This window comes from Macaca mulatta, chromosome 5 (assembly GCF_049350105.2).
Source record: "Macaca mulatta isolate MMU2019108-1 chromosome 5, T2T-MMU8v2.0, whole genome shotgun sequence".
NCBI lineage: Eukaryota > Metazoa > Chordata > Mammalia > Primates > Cercopithecidae > Macaca > Macaca mulatta.
In genome coordinates this window covers 5,158,042-5,179,806 of record NC_133410.1, presented here as the reverse complement: position 1 = coordinate 5,179,806, position 21,765 = coordinate 5,158,042, and the positions used below count along the sequence as shown (strand labels likewise).

Below are 21,765 nucleotides of genomic sequence, written 5' to 3'. Positions count from 1 at the left end.
CCTCCTCTGATACACTTATGATCCAGTGGCGCTTCTCCATTGAATTACAGGAATGTATTTACATAACTAAAAACATAGGCTGGGCACGATGGCTCACGCCTGTAATCCCAACACTGTGGGAGGCTGAGGCAGGTGGATCACTTGAGTCCAGGGATTCGAGATCAGCCTAGGCCACATGAAGAAACCCCATCTATACCAAAAACACAAAAAATCAGCCAGGCATGGTGGCGCGGTCCTGTACTCCCAGCTGCTTGAGAGGCTGAGGCAGGAGGATCCCTTCAGCCTGGGAGCCCGAGGCTGTAGTGAGCCATAATAGCACCACTGCACTCCAGCCTGGGTGACAGAGAGACTCTGTCTCAAACAAACAAAACAAAACAAAACAAAACAAAACACCCAACACGCACACATAAATCTATATTTAACATGTTTATTTAAATGTATATGTAAAATACATTTATATTTATGTGAATAATATATAAAATATACTATTAGATTTGTTGCAACTCCACAGCCCTAATGAGAGATAATATAATCATTCGGGTACTTTATTGAATAACTGATATTGCTTGGTATCTGCCTATCTCATCTTCTTTCTGAAAGACATAAATTATTTTAGTAAGAGGATAATATCAATACATAGTGTACAAAGCTGATCCATCTACACAACGGACATTCACTCTAAAGATTTCAATTGGTAAGATTAGAACTGAGACTTAACTCAAATGGGTCTTGCTTAATCTTTATCTGTAAAACTGAGAATCAAATCCTTGCCCAAAGCTTTCCCTACCCCGGTTTGTTTACCTGTACTACTTGGGGCCAAAGCATACCTCCTAACAGTCCAAGAGGGCAGATCTGGGTCCTAGAGTACAGTGGCACAATCTCGGCTCACTGCAAGCTCCGCCTCCTGGGCTCACGCCATTCTCCTGCCTCAGCCTCCCAAGTAGCTGGGACTACAGGTGACGCCACCACGCCCAGATAATTTTTTGTATTTTTAGTAGAAACGGGGTTTCACCGTGCTAGCCAGAATGGTCTCGATCTCCTGACCTCGTGATCCACCCGCCTCAGGCTCCCAAAGTGCTGGGATTACAGGCGTGAGCCACCGTGCCTGGCCCAGGGAGTTTCTTAAACTTCTTGAGTCTGTTTCCTCATTTGCAAAACGTGTTTTGCAGTTGTTATTATTATTTTATTGAATTAAGTTATCAGTAACAATAACATCTGCTACCAAGTGCTGAGTTTCAACATCATATGAGGCATTTCAAGCACCTCAGTCGGCACGGTGGCTCATTCTGCAGATTATGACACCGGGTGCAGCTGGTTAAGTCACATGCCTGAGAGTCAGGCAACATGAAAAGCGACAGACCAGGACTCCAGCCCCAACTGTGCACGTGCAGAGCCTGCATCTTGACTCTAAACATTCACTGATGAAGGAAGGAATGAATAGACAGCTATTTTCAGAAGGGATTTCTAGAGTCCTTTCCTGGTTTGTTTCGTGTGTGTGTGTGTGTTTTGTTTTTTTGTTTGTTTGTTTGTTGAGACGGAGTCTCACTCTGTTGCCCAGACTGGAGTTCAGTGGCACGATCTTGGCTCACTGCAACCTCCGCCTCCCGGGTTCAAGCAATTCTCCTGCCTCAGCCTCCTGAGTAACTGGGACTACAGGCGTGCACCACCACACCTGGCTAATTTTTGTATTTTTAGTAGAGACAGGGTTTCACCAGATTGGCCAGGCTGGTCTCAAACTCCTGACCTCATGATCCGCCTGCCTCAGCATCCCAAAGTGCTGGGATTACAGGTGAGCCACAGCGCCTGGCCTTCCCTTTTGCTGTTCTAAATCCAGTACTTTGAAGTACACAGATAAGAAATATATTTCCTTTCTAAAAACTCAACTGATCTGAAAAGGGAGAAAAAAAATACCTCAACTAACCTCAGATTTTTATGAATGTTTACCATTTGAGATGTTTTACATTTTGAGTACATATAAAAAGAAAGGTGAAAGTCAACTAATCGTACAATGGAAGGAATCAGAAAGGGAATTTTATTTTTTTATTTTGAATTGTGTAAACCTTTGTAATCGACATATAATAACTGTACGTATTCATGGGGTACAGAGTGATGTTTTGATACATAAAATGTATAGCAATCAGATCAGGGTAATCAGCATGCCCACCATCTCGAACACTTATTTCAGAAAGGCAACTTTATAACATATTCTTAAGTTAAATGTCTCACAAGAGATACGCTATCAGCAATAAGAGGATGAACGCTTATTTCAGAAAGGGAACTTTATAACATATTCCCCCTTAAGTTAAATGTCTCACAAGAGATATGCTATCAGCAATAGGACAAGCTGCAATCTGGCAGTCCCAGCAGGCTGGATTTCCTGGGAAGCCGCCTCTACAGCAGACAGCAGCATGCAGGAGGTTAATGAACCGGCGTCCTGAACACAACACCAGGAGCAAGGAGAGGGAGGAGTGGGGTGGGCAAAGATGCCCAGTTTGAGTGGCCTCAGGGATGGATACCACCATGAGAGCTCTGGGGCTGGAAGGCCCCATCAGAGCTGCCCAGTGAGTCTGGGTCTGTACCTCCCACACACACAGTGAACGCAGACCCCTGGGGAGGGAGCCTGGCCTTGGGCCCTAGGCCCCTCTTCAATGCAGACAGTCCCCGAGGTGGGTTCACCAGCCCTGCCAAGGAAATGCGACCTTCAGTCCTGAAGCGGGAATCTGGGTACATCACAGTACCCACCCCAGAGCTACCTGAGCACAGAAGGAACAAGTTCCAGAAGGAGATATAAAAAAAGCTGTTCATGGCGGTAACGTGTGGGAAGACAGACTGGGAACATTTAGGGGAAGAACATGGCTTTTTCTTTTCTGTGCTGTGTAAACTTGGAAAGCATTTGCTTCTATCACTGTTCATTATTTTGTATGCCAGTGGGGGTCATCTGGGCCCTGAACGACAGGTCGTTTTTAAAGGAAAAAAGCTTCATCATAAAAATAACTTTGATTCTGCATTTGACCAAAGACAGTGCTTTCACCTGCTTGTCCACTAATTTCCTCTTAAATATTCACAACTACCCTAAGTCGTAGGTATTATCATCCTGGTTTTTTTTTTTTTTTTTTTGAGACGGAGTCTCGCGCTGTGTCTCCCAGGCTGGAGTGCAGTGGCGCGATCTCGGCTCACTGCAAGCTCCGCCTCCCAGGTTCACGCCATTCTCCTGCCTCAGCCTCCGAGTAGCTGGGACTACAGGCGCCCGCCACCACGCCCGGCTAGTTTTTTGTATTTTTAGTAGAGACGGGGTTTCACCATGTTAGCCAGGATGGTCTCGATCTCCTGACCTCGTGATCCACCCGCCTCGGCCTCCCAAAGTGCTGGGATTACAGGCTTGAGCCACCGCGCCCGGCCTGTCATCCTGGTTTTGAAGGGGGAAAGCTGGCAGGAGCCCAAATGGAAGACAAAGCAGGGGAGAGGGGAAGAAGTCAGGGTATGAGGGAGAGGAGGGCAGGGGAGAGGGACCAGGGACTCAGAGCCCCAAACCGTTAATCCCTACGCACAAGCACGAAGCTTCCCTCACTGGATTTGGAAGCTTCTCTTTTAAATGAAAGTTGATTATGCATTTCTAAAACATTTATATAATATATCCACATCTTGTAGCCATTATATCAGACTGTAAATAAGGACCACATTAATCTTCTTTTTCTCATTTTTTAATATTCCCCATGGCATCATTTTTGGCACGTTCTAAATCTGGGAGAAATTCAGGCCACACTTGTGGAAAAAATATGTACTCTGTTCAAAAAACTGAACAAAAACATTAAAATATATATAATATCCTAGGAACCTAGTTTAAAAAAAAAAGATTCCCACAATTCAAAGACGAAGCCTGGATTTACCAAAAAAAAAAAAAAAAAAAAAAGGATTATCTGTTCCACAGAGTGCTCTACAGAAACATAAATTCTCGTTTTCTAATTAATGATGTAATTTTCAGCAATGTCTCCCCCAAGGTTAATCTGAGGGAAGAACAAAAGGCAAAAACATACTCTTAAAGTTCATAATTCCAATAACCAGCCATGGTTTCTAAAAAAGGGCAGGAGGGAAAAAAGGAAGGTGGACAGGGAGTGGGGAGGAGGGAGGACGGAGGGATGCCACACAGCGTCCTCCTGGGCTGCAGCCTCCCTGCTGGGGCCTCCACTGGGATAACCCCACAGCAAGGTCCAGGTTCTCCCCTTCCCTGCTTCTCTGTTCCTTACTTGTCTTCCTGTTCTGCCGCTCAGATTTAAAAAAAAAAAAATTGGCCCCAAGCTTTCCAAAAGAATTTCCTTTCCTGGCTGCTCCCCGTCCCACTTCTATGAGCTGGCTTTGAGGAATCCACTGACTCATTACAAATGAGAAAATCCATCTTGCAACTCCTGGCAAGTTAAAATCTTGTGCATTTCCACAGACGCAAACCACAGGCACTGCCTGGGAATGGGAATGATTTTGTCTGCTGGCTGCTTCTGGAGCTGGGAAACCAGCAACCTTGAACACACAACACGGGTGAGTGCTCCCTGACAGTGCGTGGGGGCTCCCGGCATGGGACTGCGGCGAGCTCAGGGTACCTGGCTGAGGTCTGAGCGCTGCCCTTCCTGCACAGCTGATGTTAATGGTGACTGGATATAAACTCCATGGCTTTTGAGTGTAGCAATCTTACAAAAATGCAAGCGATTCCAAATGTCTTACCAGCAGCTTGGTGTCTTTGATGACGCAGAGCAACTTGGTCCACTGGCCGAACCGCTTCTTCCGCAACAAGAAGGCGCAGATTTTGGCGTCCTTGACCAGGTCCATGGAGGCCTCCTCGGAGGGCCACTGGTGCCGGGTTTTCTTCCCCTTCCCATCCTCCTCCTCTTCATCATACGATTCGTAAGAGCTGCTCATCGCATCAGAATCATAATCTGTAAAAAATAAACATACACTGGTAAAAGGACTTTTTTACCTTGAAGTTTACCCCTGGGCTCAAGAGCACATCATCATGTTTTTAATCACCAAGTAACTGAATGAAAAAGGGACTTCTGCCCCTTAAAGGAAAAAAACAATAATAACAAAAACACAATGCTAAGACTTGGGCAGTGGAAACTCAACGAAAAGTTGAAGTGCCTACAAATCCTGTGTTTATAAAAACTGTTTCTAGACTGTTTCATATGGACCGGACCCTACGCTGACCCGACACTGGCTTGACACGGACTCCTCGCCACATTCTTGACGGACGAGCGCCATCCTCATTCTGCAGTGTGTTCCGCCACACGGAACTCTTGCCCATGGAGGTCCTTGCCCTCCTGCGTCCATACCTTTATGTCAAAGTCCTCCTGAGGCTGCAATCTGCCTCTCCCTGCTGGCATCCCCACACGCACAACATCCCTGACACTCAAGATGCCACCAACGGCCACCTCTCCCTTCTGGAGCATCCTTGGAACTTTCACAGAAATGTACGCCTGTCCTTCTAATGAAGCCCATCTCACTCTGTGACACACTGGCATGTGTACTGCTGTGACTGACAGTTTCCCAAACATATCGCCCCTCTGTCACCTCAGGGTCTCTGCATGTGCCACGCCCTCTAGCAAGCTTCCTGTCCATCCACTTGCCCTCCTGCCTTTGCCTGGTAAGTGCTCTCATCTTTCGGGGTTTAACTTCCTGGTATCTCCTCCAGCAAACCCTCCCTGAATCACCAAAGCTGGGTGCTATGGACTGACCTGTGTCCCCCCCGAAATTCAAGTGTTGCAGCTCTAACCTCAATGACTGTATGTAGAGATAGGGCTTCTAGGAGGTTACTAAAGTTAAATGAGGTCTTAAGGGTGGGGTCCTAATCCCACAGGTCTGGTGGTCTTATAAGAAGAGAGAGAGACCTCTGTCCCCACCATGTGAGGACACAGTGAGAATTTAGCCATCTGAAAGCCAGGAAGAGGCCTCACCAGAACCCAACCGTGCTGGCGGTCTAACCCGGACTCCAGGACTGACGAGCTTCTGCTGTGGAAGCCCCAAGTCTGAGTCTCCACATGGCCCACCACAGAGCGGATGGCAGCGCACCTCAACACTGACCCCCACTGCAGGCTCTAAGCCCCCTGAAGAAAAGGAGACCATCTTGTTGGAGGTGATCTCCCCAGCACCTAACAAAGTACCTGGCACAGGGCAAGTACCCAAATAACTGTAGAAGGAAGCGCTGTTAAATGTATTTAAAATACACTGGCAAAGCCCTCGGTAGGGTGAATGGCGCAGTAAAAGTGCTTCCTGAATACCGGCGACCGTCTTTCCTCTCATTACTTTCAGCTGTGCTGGGTGATAAGCTCCCTGAGACAGGATCTGATTCATCTCTGAATTCCCCTCAGCCCCCAGAATCATCTGGAACACGTTTCTTTTTCAAAACATACTTCAGGGATGAACACCTAAATGATAAATGAATGAGAGATAAGGAGAACAATGGCCAATGCAGTTGGCTGTGCAATGCAGCACAAGTGCCAAAAAGGGCAGAGTCTACACAGAAGAGAACTCATATCTTTACTTGCTGGAAACTGGAGTTTAAGTTGTACTTAGTAATCATGTTTGTTTTATAATTTCCTTGCAAAGATTCAATACGAACAGGGAGGAATGGAAAGATTTAAGGTTTAAATTGAATTTTCCACAATGAAAAGTCATCCAGGAGGCCAGGTGTGGTGGCTCACACCTGTATGTAATCCTAGCACTTTAGGAGGCCAAGGCGGTCGGATCGCTTGAGCCCAGGATTTCAAGACCAAGCCTGGGCAACATAGCGAGACTCCATCTCTATAAAGAGTAAAAAGCTAGCCGGGCATGGCAGGGCCCGCCTGTGGTCCCAGCTACTCAAGAGGCTGAGGCAGGAGGATCATCTGAGCCCAGGAGTCTGAGGCTGCAGTGAGCTGGATCCTGCCACTGCACTCCAGCCTGGGCAACGGAACAAGATTCTCTTTTTTTTTTCTTTTTTTTAAGTCCAGGAAGGATTTTAAGCAAAAACTAAGGAGATTGAAGAGGTAACTTTGGCAACGGCACTAGGAACGGGCTGAAGGAGGGACGAGGTAAGAGACAGGAGCAGCTCAGAGGCCATGAGGGACGCGATGAGGGCTGACTCAAAGGTTGGAGGTGAATAGAACGTCCTGGTCTGGGTCACAGGTCTCTTCCCCGATTCTCCCCCTGCTTCATATCACCCCTCTGCCCACAGATGGGTCGTTCTCACTGGCTCCACATCCCCCTCCAACTCACCCCACACACCCATCAGCACCTACACCCACCCAGCACCCCCGCTTCACACGGCAGCCACAGGTGGCTACTTACATTCCAATTTTCATTCAAGTCCCACATGTCAAGTGGATACTGGGGACCCGGGGGAAAAATACCCACCCTGCTGCCAAAGCTCTGCTGGATGGGGGTGGAGGGGCGAGAGCTTTACAGTCTAGGGCAAAATGCAAGCTGTCATGGAGCCGGGAACGAGGGGGCAGCACACGCAGGGGCACAGGGAAGACAGCAGAGAAGATGTCACTTTAGAGCCAGGCCTCGAGACAAGCTGTTGCCAACCAGAGTAAAAAGTCTGAGAAGGAGAAATGTAGTGAGTGAAGGCACTGACAAGCATCAGATGCTGCCAAGGCGCAGTGGGTCCCTCTCAGCTTCTGGACAGGACGTGAGCGAGGCCACAGAGCAAAGTCCATGGTTACCCTTGGCTGTGCTAGGAAGGGGCAGGGCGCTTCTGGGGCTGACAGGGTTCTACCCTTGACCTGCATGGTGGTTACACACATGGCTTCTTTATGATAAATCATTGACCATATACTCATATTTTATACACTTTCTGGTAAATGGATTTTACAACAACAGGGTTTTTAAAACAGTGAGCATGGCTAGAACAAGGGTATGTGGAAGGAAACAATGGAACATGAAATGAGAAGACAGGCAGAGGCCAGACCACAGATCGCGTGCTGTGCTACGATCCAACGTAAACTGAGGGGTTCTGGAGGGGCCATGGACATCATCCTAGCTTTGTTTCAGAAAGATTCTCATCGTGGCGTGGAGGACCACACAGCCCTCAGGGCTCGGCCACTTGCTGGAACATCAAGTTCAGTAAATAATGAAGTAAAGATTTAATGAGTCAATTAGTTATAAATGGGAAAACTACCTTTGATTTCACTCATTCGACAAATATGTTGTGAGCTCTATTCTATGCCAGGCACTTTTTTAAAATTATCTGTATTTACATAGCAGGTGCTAGGATAAAGCCATGAAAAGTCAGGCCTGCTCCAAATTTACAAAGGTTTCTCACATCCACCATCTCACTGGACCTCCCAGCCACTTGGAGATGGGCACATAACATGTTAGTCTTACTCCGAGAAAAGGAAGAATGAGGCTCAAACACTACAAGAGTCATCCAGGATCACAGGCTTGGTGAACGACAGGACTGAAACGTGAACCCAGGCCTTCTGCTTTTAAATGGAAAAAGTAAACTATGTTCTAGCAGCCCTTTCATCCTTGGGAATGAGTTGAGGTCTACGGCTATGAAAAAGACAATTAAGTTCATTGTCTTGCCTTCTTCTAAAAGTGTAGAAACAACAGACCCATTTTTAGAAAAATCAGCCAACTTAGCAGCAAACAAGGAACAGCCAGAAGTCACCGAGCCTAAAGGATAATGAACTCTCCGGAAAGTATGCTTAGCGATGAACCAATCAAGAGAACTCTCTAGAAAGTATGCTTAGCGAGGACCCAATCAAGAGAAGAGACTCTCACTCAGGATATCGCTTGGTAGCTCCACCAGCCAGAACTGTAGTCTAGGACTTTGAGAAGTTCACCGTCTGGGGGACTGGGGTTTTGGATTACATTAAGAGGTAATGAACGCTTTGTGAAAAATTATGAAAAACTCAGAAATGGGGAGCAGGGAAAAGAATTCCTGATTGCCTTCTAGTCTTGTAGTAAGTGGTACAGGTATTCACAGAGAGATGAACAGGAAGGTTTTATTTCAGGGGTACTCAGAGGGGACATTGATTAGACACCATCAGGTCCATCCCATTCAGATGTCTACACTTCGTGTAGAGTAAGGCAGCAGACCAAAGGGCCAACAACAGAAGCGTGTGAACTCTGTTGAAAGGCCGCTGTTGATTAGAAAATGCTCTTTGTATCAGTCAGGACTCTCCAGGGAAATAGAAGCCATAGGAGATAGATAGATAGATTAGACAGATGGATGGATAGAAACATGCTCAGGCGGATGGATGGATGTATGAATGGATGGACAGGTGGATGGGTGAGTGGCTGGAAGAAGCGAGGGAGAGAAGGAAGGAAGGGAGGAAGGAAGGGAAGGACGGAGGGAAGGGGGGAAGGGGGAAGGGGGGAAGGAGGGAAGGAAGGAAGGAATGAAGGAAGGAAGGGAGGGAGGGAGGGAGGGAGGAAGGGGGAAGGGGGTAAGGGGGTAAGAGGGAAGGGGGGAAGGGGGGAAGGGGGAAAAGGGGGAAGGAAGGGAGGGAGGGAGGGAAGGGGGAAGGGGGGAAGGGGGAAGAGGGGAAGGGGGAAGGAAGGAAGGAAGGGAGGAAGGGAGGGAGGGAGGGAGGAAGGGGGAAGGGGGGAAGGGGGCAGGGGGGAAGGGGGAAGGGGGGAAGGGGGGAAGGGGGAAAGGGGGGAAGGAAGGGAGGGAGGGAGGGGGGAAAGGGAGAAGGGGGGAAGGGGGGGAAGGAAGGAAGGAAGGAAGGAAGGAAGGAAGGAAGGAAGGAAGGAAGGGAGGGAGGGAGGGAGGGAGGGAGGAAGGGGGAAGGGGGTAAGGGGGAAGGGGGGACGGGGGTAAGGGGGAAGGGGGGAGGGAAGGGGGGAAGGGGGAAAAGGGGGAAGGAAGGGAGGGAGGGAGGGAAGGGGGGAAGGGGGGAAGGGGGAAGGAAGGAAGGAAGGAAGGGAGGGAGGGAGGGAGGGAGGGAGGGAGGAAGGGGGAAGGGGGGAAGGGGGCAGGGGGGAAGGGGGAAGTGGGGAAGGGGGGAAGGGGGAAGGGGGGAAGGAAGGGAGGGAGGGGGGAAGGGGAGAAGGGGGGAAGGGGGGAAGGAAGGAAGGAAGGAAGGAAGGAAGGAAGGAAGGAAGGCAGGCAGGCAGGCAGGCAGGCAGGCAGGCAGGCAGGCGGGCAGGCGGGCGGGCGATTTATTAGGGGGCGTGGCTCACGTAATTACAGAGATGGAGAAATCCCACAACAAGCCGTCTACCAGCTGGAGACCCTAGGATGCTCGTAGCATGGCTCAGTCCGAGTCCAAAAGCCTCAGCATCAGGGAGGCAGATGGTGAAACTCTCAGTCTGAGATGAAGGTCTGAGAATCCAGGAGGAGGGGAAGTCGGGGAAGGCAGTGGTGCTGGTATAAGTCCTGGGGTCCCAAGGCCGGGACGCCTGAAGTTCTGACGTCCAAGGGAGAAAGATGTCTCCCAGCTCAGGGAAAAGACAGGCCCATCGGCTTTCCTGTGTCTGTTCTCTCTGGGCCTCTAGCCTATCGGACGGTGCTGTCCACACTGAGGTTGGTCTTCCCCGTGTGGGCCACTCAGACCCACACGCCAGTGATCCCTGGAAACACCTCACAGATCCACCCAAAAATAACGCTTCACCAGTTCCCTAGGTCCTCCTAATCTAGTCAACTTCACACCTCACATGCACCACCACACTCTTCACCAGAAACTAGCTTCATGGGCAGGAATTGCTATCATAGTGTCGTGCTGATGAAATTAAGGAACACTCCAGTAAACTACTATTTTTCACTATAAAATGTTCATTCCAGAAAAAAACTGCATAAAAGCAATGGCAATCCCATACACACTGCACATCAGTGCCAGGAACGGTGCCCTGAGAAGGCGGTTAGGGTGTCACGACTTTCTAAGGGGCCATGCCTTCTCTCCACCCAAATTACATAAGAATTTATCTTTAAAAGGCACACGAACCACAGACAAAGGTTAAGTGATGAGCAGGTGTTCTCAAGGGGACTGGATGGCCACGGAGACCCTGCCTTTTCGTTTCAATGCACTGGTTTTGCTGAGGCCATAAGCAGGAGACCCATCAGGCCTCTGTCTTGGTTTCTGACCTCACTTTTCAGAGGCAGCAGAGAGAGGCTGGCAGAAAACATGGCTCCTCTGGGGCAGGAGCTGTGGCCCTCATTTCTCTTGGAGTTCTAGTTCTGGGCACAAGACTGAGCAAGCACAATATTAGATGTTTCACAATTAAAAAAAAAAAAAAAAACTTGAATTGAAATTCAGCATAGAAAAATCAACAGAACAAAGGAAAGGAGTGGAAAAAGCACAGCCCTTCATCTATCAGTAAGTGTTTACTGAGCTCATATTACCTGCCAGATGCAAAACAGACAAAAGCCTTGGCCCTCTTTGTTCTCACACTTGGGTGAGGGGAAAGAGGACAAACGGGCTATCGGAGAGTAGGGATGTGTCCAAATAACACAACGCTGCAGTCTGGCTCCTTTCTGGAGCCGCTCCGTCAGGTCTCACTGTCGTTTCGTAAGAACGAAGGCGGTGCTTTGCAGCTGTGTCTAGCGTTTTCAGACTTACAGAGGGCTTTCTCCTCGATCCTTCCGGCCGCCCCACACAACTCTGTGAAAGGCAAGGCATTTGGAGTGCAGAGAAAGTTCTCCATCCCACATCGTCACTTTGGCAATATCATTAAACACTTTTCTACTTGAGATTCTTACAGGATCAAAATACAAGAGCTATTTAAGGGCCACGAAGTTTTGAACAATGACTATCCTTCTGCATTACAGATGTTCTGCTCTTTCATGCTGCTGGGACAGTATAAAAGGGGCTGGGGTTGGCGGTGGAGGGCAGTGAGCAGGGGAGGAACAGGTGGTAGGTAAAGGGATGAGGAGAGAAGCCCTTAGAAGAACTCTGGCTTTAACTTTTGAGTGGGATGGGAAGCCATGAGAAGGCTGTGAATAGAGCAGAGATCTGACTTACGTTTGATAATGGCCAGTCTAAGTCCAAGATCTCACTCTAGAGGAATAGAGTAAGTCATTTAACTTATTTGAAACTCAGTGTCTTTAAGATAATCTTGTCTCTCTGAGAGTTATTGTGAGGATAAAATGAAGGACACAGGATACCTCCCTGTGAACCTGAAACTCCAGAAGCAGGTGTAACGTACTTGTGCACATGCCAATCCAACATCGGGGCCTGAGGAAGTGGGTGCTCATTATCAAAAACCAGCGGCATTACATAATGTATTTCATACACACACACACACACACACCCCATAACATCAGAAATGCCATTTCAGCCAATCCCCCTGGAGGAGGGAGAGGGAAGAGGGCAAAACAGAGGAATCAGAAAGCTGAAAATAAAACTGAAATCTACATCTGAAACCAAAACACCCAACGAGTGTTGTAGTGAGTTTATGCTATGTCAACGTAGCTAACTGGAACGCCACTTCCATTGCTCTGTATGGTCTGGGGTAGGGTTGGCCTCAAGGGAAGCTGTGAGGGACCTGGAAGGAAAGAAGGAAACAAGTAGGCCCATCTCTGAGGCCAGCACAGGGCGCCAGGCCCTGCGGAAGCTCTGGTACGCTGCACACCCTGCTGGTGTGGGGCAGCCATGGGCTCAGGTCCCCCCGCTGCTTGCTGCAAGCTCTCCTGCTTCAGTGTTTTGGACAACTCCAGAGCCAAGGGTACCTGCATCTTGTGTGGGTCACTCATGTCACTGAGTCTGGAGGAACTCATAGATGAGTTGCAGTTTGACCTCATGGGTTTCCATTTACCCTTGACCTCCTGCGCTTCACGGCCAGCTTTCCTTCCAGAGGGTGGGTCCTACCAGGTGCTCAGGCCACAGTCACCCACAGACTTCAACAGCTTCCGCAAGTGTGCAAGGCTAATCTAGAATAAGTCTTCTATCCACATCGTAATGGTTCTGCTTTTCTGATGAACCCTAACTGCTCCGCAGGCTGGTAATGGACACTCTGGCAGGCTCACCCAGCGGAGGTGAGTGTGGACCTCTGGGAGTCTGGAGCACGGCTACACCATCCTTTACAGAGAACCACCTTAGTTCTGAGGAACTACTTTCGGCTAGCGAAGCCCTGGCAGAGACGTCAGGCTTCACCATGGGGCACCAAGAGAAGAGGAAACCTAAGCCGCCCTGCATGGCCCACAGGCTCTCTGACCCATGAAGGGGCACTCCATCCTCAAATCAAAGCGGGTGTGTGAGAGCAGGCTCCATCCACGCCAGAAGACGTGAGTGAGCAAGGAGCCCTTAGTCCTGTGCGCTGCCTCCTCCCTCAACAACCATTCACGAACGCTGCCTAATGGTTTAGTTGGATGACTGACAATGGAGAGAAACATGATTAAAAAACAGGTAACAAACAACTGGTCTGCAGAAGATGCTGTCAACAGACCTTCACAAATGGGCACATGATGTAAACAGACCTCAGCAGAAGAGGATCTTGATACTCAGGTAAATACCACCACCCACTGTATCTACATCAGTCAGCCTCATTCTCCATACTCGGGTAAATACCACCATCCACTGTATCTACATCAGTCAGCCTCATTCTCCATATTCAGGTAAATACCACCACCCACTGTATCTACATCAGTCAGCCTCATTCTCCATACTCAGGTAAATACCACCACCCACTGTATCTACATCAGTCAGCCTCATTCTCCATACTCAGGTAAATACCACCATCCACTGTATCTACATCAGTCAGCCTCATTCTCCATATTCAGGTAAATACCATCACCCACTGTATCTACATCAGTCAGCCTCATTCTCCATACTCGGGTAAATACCACCACCCACTGTTTCTATATCAGTCAGCCTCATTCCCCAGACTTCTTGTCCAAATGGGCTCATGTACATGTGGACATGATGGCACGAATAGAGGTTATGCATGAACTCAGCAACACGGACTTCACTCCTGGAAATTAATCCGACTCCAGCTACTTCCGAGTACCCTACCTGCCAACAGCAGACGCCAACATCAACCTCCCCACCCCACCCCTACGCCCTGACACCATCCCTGGGATATCAGCTGGCACCTCATGGCAGGTTGTTATCACTGGTCCACTTCCATCATGAAGAGATCATTAAAATAAATTTGCCTTCTAGGTCCACAGGGCCTTAGGGAATGTCCTGTTCTCCACGATGGGATCCCCACACCATTGCTTCTGACCAGGGAACTCATTTACAGCAAATGAAGTACACGACAATGGCTCTGTGCTCAGGAAATTCACTGACCTTGCCGCAGTCTCCAGCACCCTGAAGTCGCTTGCCCAATAGGTCAAAATACATATATTTTTAATATCCAGTTAGAGTGCCAACCAACTGGTGACAGCTTGTGGGCTTGGGGGCAACAGACTTCAGAGTATCTTCTGGCAATATAGGTTTTGACTTGGTGGTACTGTTTCTCCCACAGCCCAGACTCACAGCCCAAGAATCGAGGGGTGACACGCGAGGAGCCTCCTCTCCCTGTCACCCCCAGTGACCCACTAACGAAATGTTTGCTTTCCTTCCCTAAAATGCTGGACTGCATGGGTCTAAGGGCAAGACAGGGCAATGGTTTCATTAAACTGGAAGCAGAAGCTGCCACCTGGCCACACTGGGCTCCTCATGTCAGTAACAGGCAAAGAAGCGGCTCCGGCAGTGGCTGAGGTGACGGACCCCAACCGTGAGGAGCCGTTACCCCACAGTGGCATTACCCCACAGTGGCATTACCCCACAGTGGGAGTAAGGAAGAACACTCAGGGGACCTGGAAGACCCCCTGAGTGCCCCCTCTGTGTTCTCACACCCTCTGATTAAAGTTAATGAAAAGTCATGGCCATCCAATACAGAAGTGCTACTGAAGGTCCAGACCTTGCAGGAAAGGAAGTCGGATCACCCACCAAGAAAAAAACCATGACCAACCAAGAGGTTTGCTGAGGGCAGCGGGAATACGAAAGGGACAGTGGAAGGAAGTGGTCGATTCTAGCCATGAACACTGACCAGGTGTGGAGACTGAACCTGTTCTAGGCTTTTCTTCCTTGTTTTGATAAGAATATAACTGTGTACACAGAAATGAATTCTTCTTCCTCCCTCTCCCAGGCCCCTACCATCTCACATAAGAAGCGCTAACAGGAGTCAACCTTGTATTAGTATCTTGGAATCTGGTTTACAGGCTCTAGAAGAGAATGGATGTCATCCAAATGTTGGACAAAGGGGCTCTGTCTCCTCTGTGGGGAGTTGGGGATTTTCTGTCACCTGGGTGATGGTGAATTATGTTAGGCTCAACCATGCGCTGCTCGTCTCTACTTGGAAACTCAGTGTGGCTAAAAGAGGTATGCATGGGTACCAAGTTGACCAAAGATAAACTGTGGTGGTTTTCTACTGTATCAACCTAGCAAGGCTGGAATCACACTTCCCAAAATTCCCTTTCTTAGATGATTCTGGGCTAGGGTGGCCCTGAGAGAAATCTGGGAATGATGTGGAGGGCAGAGGGAAGCAGTGGCCCCAGACTGCAGGTTGGCATGGGGACAGGGACTGCTGCAGCTCACGTGGGCTGTTGCCGGTCACCCGTGCCATCGGGAGAGACGCAGGCTCCCGTCTGTCTGTCCCTCCTCTTCCCCAATCCTCATCCAGCTTTCTTCCCAGCTGCCAGCCTGACCAGACACAGCAGAAACTGCCTGTGCTTCTTCCAAGGAAGAAGTTCTCACAACTGCAGACGGCCTCATTCCTTCAATAAACTCCTCCCTCCGTGACATGTGAAACGGATTGGCTTCTCCGATGAGACCACAACCCACATAGGTTCGACAAAACCATCTCAAAGTTCGTATCTAACTGAGGGCCATATGATCCTGAACTGAGCAGACAAGTCAACCACCGGCTATTGCTCTGCAAGGGAGGGGCGGCTGTGTCCTGGGGCTATCAACTGAGCGTCCCACGGCAGACTTGTGATTGGAGAAGCCACTGTGCGCCATCACTGCTGTCTCCTCATTCCCCAGGCCTGAGTTCCCCGGTCCCCTCTTCTTCCGGACTCAGCGGCTGAGGAACAGCACCCCTGAAGGGGCTGTGACCCGCCAGCTATGTGCAGCTCCTCCGAATGAAAATGACCAACAGCCCCCAAAATCAAACAATCCCCGTTTCCAGCCTTGAAAGTACCCTGCAGGGGGAAGGCCGGAGACAAACGTTCCAAATGCTAGAAAATACCCTCAAGAAGAAAACATACTTGTCTTTACTCACTGCCATTACAAAGAAAGGAACCCAGTGAAGTTCTGAGTTGTATCAAGACATTTAATTTGTTTTCCCATTAATCTACCGTCTTCTTAAAGAGTTGATAAATTATTCTCAAAACCGAAGAATCCATGACCACCTTATCAGAACTACCCCTTTTCTCATCCAGAGCACAACAACTCTGTATTGACACTCGGCCCAGTCTATGCCTCGACTGCTCTAGAAGCTGATGAGACAGGCAAGGAGGGGCAGCCGGCGCCCTCAGGGGCATGCAGTCCAGCTGGCCTGGCTTCTCCACAGCCCTTCTCCGCACTCAGAGAAGCATGCCAACAGGGGAATCTCCTGTAACAACCTCCTTCCAGTCATCAAGACAGATCCTGCTTTGGTGGAATAACTGTGCTCGTAGACTGCCGAGGAGAGAAAGATCTGAAATGCAAAGTCTCTATGTGGCGGGTAACAGTATAACAACGTTGGGGAAAAGGAGAGTATTTCCCTTAGGAGACAGATAAGGCTGGAGACCACGCACAGAAGCCTCCTGAGTACAATCGGCAACCACTCTGTCACTTTCACTTACCTACCTTTCGTTTTTAAAACGCAAGCTGGATTCCGTAAGTTGACATACATTCAGGTATTCAACTTTCTTATGAGATGGTAGCTCCCTGCCTGACAGATGCTGAAAGAAGACATGGAGCCACCAATTCAAAAATGAATTCCGGAGATTCAACATCAGCACGTCACGCTTCATCTGAACTTGAAGCTGGGTACTAGCAAACAGGTACTTCTGAGTGCTACCAACAGGCCACTAACTGGGGCCAGGAGAACCAAAGCTTAGCAAAAATCATCTAATAGAATCTGTACCCCCAAAAAAAGAAAAAACCAAAAGTCTATGACCAAGATGCCTGTTTGTGTTGTACTCAATTATTTCCAGCCCGATAGCCAGCCTGGTGGAAAATGCTCTAATCGTGGGAGGATGGGTGCAGCCCAAGAAGGTCAAAGACTAAGGAAGTGGGGGCTGTAGCACACACCAAAACATATACCACAAATTGCCATTTCTCTTCTGCAAAGATGATGCCTGTTGCCACAGCAATAAGCATTCACTACCTTTGAGTCACAAGGAAGACAGCAATTGGAATAGAGGCTTGTACGTGAGTGTCCTTCCTTAGTCTTGGTGTCCTTCTCAAAACCTTTCCTGTACTGACAACCTCTTTGGGTTCAAAAAGCACTTGGCCCGTGGTGGTTTATAATGCCCTGTTCCCCTTCCTACCCAGAAAGGGGACAGGCTCTGCAACAGTCCTGCCAATCACAAAGGCAGCGTGCTGGGCGGGGCTGGCCACTCACTTGATGTGATGTATTCCGGAGCTTTTCCGGGGCTCAGCGGCACAGCTTCCTCATAATAACCTTCTGGGAGGGAGGACGTTGGCAATGGCGGAGGCCCACTGTCAGGAGGCTGAGGAAGAAAGGAAAAGCGACACAGAAATTAGCGTGACAGTTAGAAGGAAATTCTGGATTTCCAATTAATGAATGTGGCCAGTCTTTTCCTCTTTCCTTTTTAAAGTCTTCGGAAAAGAGAACCTCATCCTACAAAGAGGTTTGGAAGGCCGGTCCTGATGTGTCTCTCTTACTTTCCTGCATGCATTCATGCCCCAGCCCCGGCCACATGCCGTCCGGTCCACACCAAATCTCCGGGTTCAGCGTGTGCAGCAGTCTCATTGGAGTATCCACGACACGGAATTCCCCTTCCCCCATGTAGGACTGGGCCTGTTCAGATGCTGCTGCCCCAGGGGTCTGAGACAGCGTCTGCATTCTCCTTTATCCCCACACACACCAACCCTCGCAGGCCTCAGACGCAGACTCTGGGACTCCATGGCCCTGCCACAGGCGGTGGGCTCCTGAGACACAGATGCTCAGGTGCACCCAGCACTCATTACAGAGTGAGCTGGTGAGCCACACTGGCTGAGTGCATGAGTGAGGCCTGCCCACATTCTCACTATATCCCTACTGTGTGCTAGGAAAACTTCAAAAAAAAAAAAAAAAATCAGCTGGGAGCCACTCTCTAAAACAAAGTAGAAGTTATTCTCCAGAGACGGAATCTACTCCTTATTAAAACCAATCATGTCACTTTTTTTTCTTTTTTTTTTTTGAGTTGGAGTCTCACTCTGTCACCCAGGCTGGAGTGCAGAGGCACGATCTCTGCTCACTGCAAGCTCCACCTCCCGGGTTCACGCCATTCTCCTGCCTCAGCTTCCCGAGTAGCTGGGACTACAGGCACCCGCCACCACGCTCGGCTAAGTTTTGTATTTTTAGTAGAGACGGGGTTTCACAGTGTTAGCCAGGATGGTCTTGAACTCCTGACCTCGTGATCCGTCTGCCTCAGTCTCCCAAAGTACTGGGATTACAGGCGTGAGCCACCGTGCCTGGCCCATCACAATTTTTTAACAAACTCAGAGACTGAAACACTCTCTGGTTGTGAAGCCACAGCCTTAGAATATGGACAAGCTGGTGGCTCACTCCATGCCTCGGGACAACCTACATCCCGCCTGGCCTTTAGGACTCTGCTCGGGTCCCCTCTTTTCTTAAATGTTCCTGATGGCTCTGAACCACCCCAGCCTCTCCCTCCTAAGACCATCTACAGGACTTGTTGGTGTGTCTCTCACTGGTTCTTCTGCCAACAGAGGCGGCTGAATGGCAGGAAAGCCAGCATTCGCCCAGCATCTGCGATCTGCCCAGCACTGTGCTAGACACTTCTGCACTGGCTACAGGAACGTCAATCTATCCATGCAGGAATCCTTCAGGCAACGCATTCTATTACACTATATTTTACAGATACAGAAGTTGAGGCTCAGAATCTAAATCTGCTCAGACACTAGTAACTGCCAGCTGGAGTTTTCAAACACCAGGTCTGTCTGTTAGAGACCTTTTTAATATTCATATTCTCTCTCTCCCCTCTTTTTCGTATGAACAGCATGCAACAATTTCCCACTACCTAGATTCTGTAAACAAGCTGGGAAGAGGTATGTCACAAGGAATGGAACAGAGCAGAGGCCCCAAATTAAAATCTACTCAGTTACAGTTCCAAGTAGAACAAGGTTCTATTGAAAGTCTGGGGCTGTTGTGTTTTTTTAATGTAAACTCTCCAGAAAGTGTAACTCCATCGCTTTCCATGTAACTCATCTCTGAAGCCAAGAAGTCCTTTGTGAATGACTAATCACCCACTGCAGACTCAACCCACTCCTTCCTCTCACCAGATGAAGAAGAGAACTCACTCCAGACCATCTGCACAACATTTCTTCAGGGACTCACAGACAGTTACCTCCCTCCCGCCCCCAGTCCTTGTTCCCGAGGCTAAATAACTCCAATTCCTTTGCACCCCTATCAGAAGGCTGGCTTCCCAAACTGTCATCATAGTGTGGCATTAGGCTGGACCATCTCCAGGTCCTTCATATCATCCTACAGAGGCAACAGAACCTGACACATGGGGCCCAGCACCAGGCAAGGTCTGTACAGGAGTCCATATCCAAGTTAAAATCTCTGCTAGCTGCTTTTGGAAAAGAGCTGCTTGATTCACTGAGTATCTTTTATTCCTGAGACGCCGCATATTCCAACCTCCTTTTAGCATGGTCAAACAATCAAACTACTCATGTCCCGGAAAAGCACGACAAATAGCTGAATCAAACAAACGTCTGTGAACTAGTACAGGTCAGACTCCTTTCCTCAGTGCCCCAAGGAACTTACTCTCTGAATCGATGGGGTTCTGAGTAGACGCTTTCAAACCCTATTGGTGGTCATGTACTTGGCACAACCTTTTGAGTATGCCCTTAGATCCAATAATTCCACTTCTAGAAACATATGTCAGAAGGGTCAATTGGTCACATGAGAAAAAAACCACATAAGGATGTTCAATAAAAGTTTGTTGGCCAACAAATACATGAAAAAATGCTCGTCATCACTGGCCATCAGAGAAATGCAAATCAAAACTAAAATGAGATACCGTCTCACACCAGTTAGAATGGCAATCACTAAAAAGTCAGGAAACAACAGGTGCTGGAGAGGATGTGGAGAAATAGGAACACTTTTACACTGTTGGTGGGATTGTAAACTGGTTCAACCATTGTGGAAAATAGTATGGCGATTCCTCAAGGATCTAGAACTAGAAATACCATATGACCCAGCCATTCCATTACTGGGTATATACCCAAAGGATTATAAATCATGCTGCTATAAAGACACATGCACACGTATGTTTATTGCGGCACTGTTCACAATAGCAAAGACTTGGAATCAACCCAAATGTCCATCAGTGACAGACTGGATTAAGAAAATATGGCACATATACACCATGGAATACTATGCAGCCATAAAAAAGGATGAGTTCATGTCCTTTGTAGGGACATGGATGCTGCTGGAAACCATCATTCTCAGCAAACTATCACAAGAACAGAAAACCAAACACCGCATGTTCTCACTCATAGGTGGTAACTGAACAATGAGATCACTTGGCCTCTGGAAGGAAAACATCACACACCAGGCAGGGCCTATTATGGGGAGTGGCGGGGGGAGGGATGGCATTGGGAGTTATACCCGATGTAAATGACGAGTTGATGGGTGCTGACGAGTTGATGGGTGCAGCACACCAACATGGCACAAGTATACATATGTAACAAACCTGCACGTTGTGCACATGTACCCTAGAACTTAAAGTATAAAAAAAAAGAAACATCACATAAAAAAAAAAGCCCTTAAAAAAAAAAGTTTGTTTATAAAATCTAAAACAATCTAAATGTTCAAGAGAAGAATGCTCAGATGTACTGCTACATCCAGATAGACATTTAAAAGGCCAGTGCATGTGTATGGCCATTGACTTTATTAACCTCTAAGAGATACTGCTGAATGAAAGAACACAGGTGTACTATGACCCCTCTACGTAAGAGGTGAGTGTCTGTGCTTACATACACACAAAGGCAGAAGGTCCTTCACCAAGAGTGCTCCTAGTGGTTCCTCTTTCTATATGCAATCTGGAACGCTTGCCTTTTCTGCCTAGAATGACATTTTAAAAATCATTTTAAAAAATAAAACCACTTTCATTTTGAAATAATACCCCCTCAGAAAATAATACTGCTAGAGAGTCGCTCCACTCTCAATACCACTTATCGTTGAAATCGACCACAGGGGTTTCAGACACTTCAGGCTTGTTAAAGTCAAACAGAAGGGGCGAAAAGATGAGCAAACTGTCACTTACCGCCACTGCTTTCAGAGGATCAAGTCTTTCCAATCCTTTCCAATATATAAGAACTCACTGAAAGCACAAGTAACGGAATTCTAAAAAGTACACAGCAGGGAAGGCAGGTTTCCCACAGGGGCCACGGGGAAGCAGAAGCCAGGCAGGAAGTAAGAGAGTCGGGCGAAGGGAGGAAGACGCAGGTGCACAGCCACTCACATCCAAGGCCAGGTTGTTCCTGCACCTCTGCAACCTTGCCAAGACTCCACGTCCCCATTCCCTCACCTAGAACAAGGGCATCGTGTCAGAACAACCTCCAGGGCCCACCCCAGCTCTGAGAGTCCAATTCCAGCATTCTTATAAAGTTACAGGTCCACAGA

The 21,765-nt window shown here is 48.5% G+C and overlaps 1 protein-coding gene across 5 annotated transcripts in view; it reads right to left on the bottom strand.

The window, feature by feature from the left end:
- The window catches only part of AFAP1 (actin filament associated protein 1), a 190,500-nt gene that overhangs the window by 84,760 nt on the left and 83,975 nt on the right, over window positions 1-21,765 (bottom strand). For all 5 annotated transcript variants that reach the window (XM_078003133.1, XM_078003134.1, XM_015137960.3 and 2 more), the window contains 2 exons: window positions 17,509-17,617; window positions 4,714-4,925 (listed from right to left, as the gene is read on the bottom strand). In XM_078003133.1, the coding sequence (XP_077859259.1) occupies window positions 4,714-4,925; window positions 17,509-17,617 (321 nt within the window). The remainder of the gene's footprint in view (window positions 1-4,713; window positions 4,926-17,508; window positions 17,618-21,765) is intronic.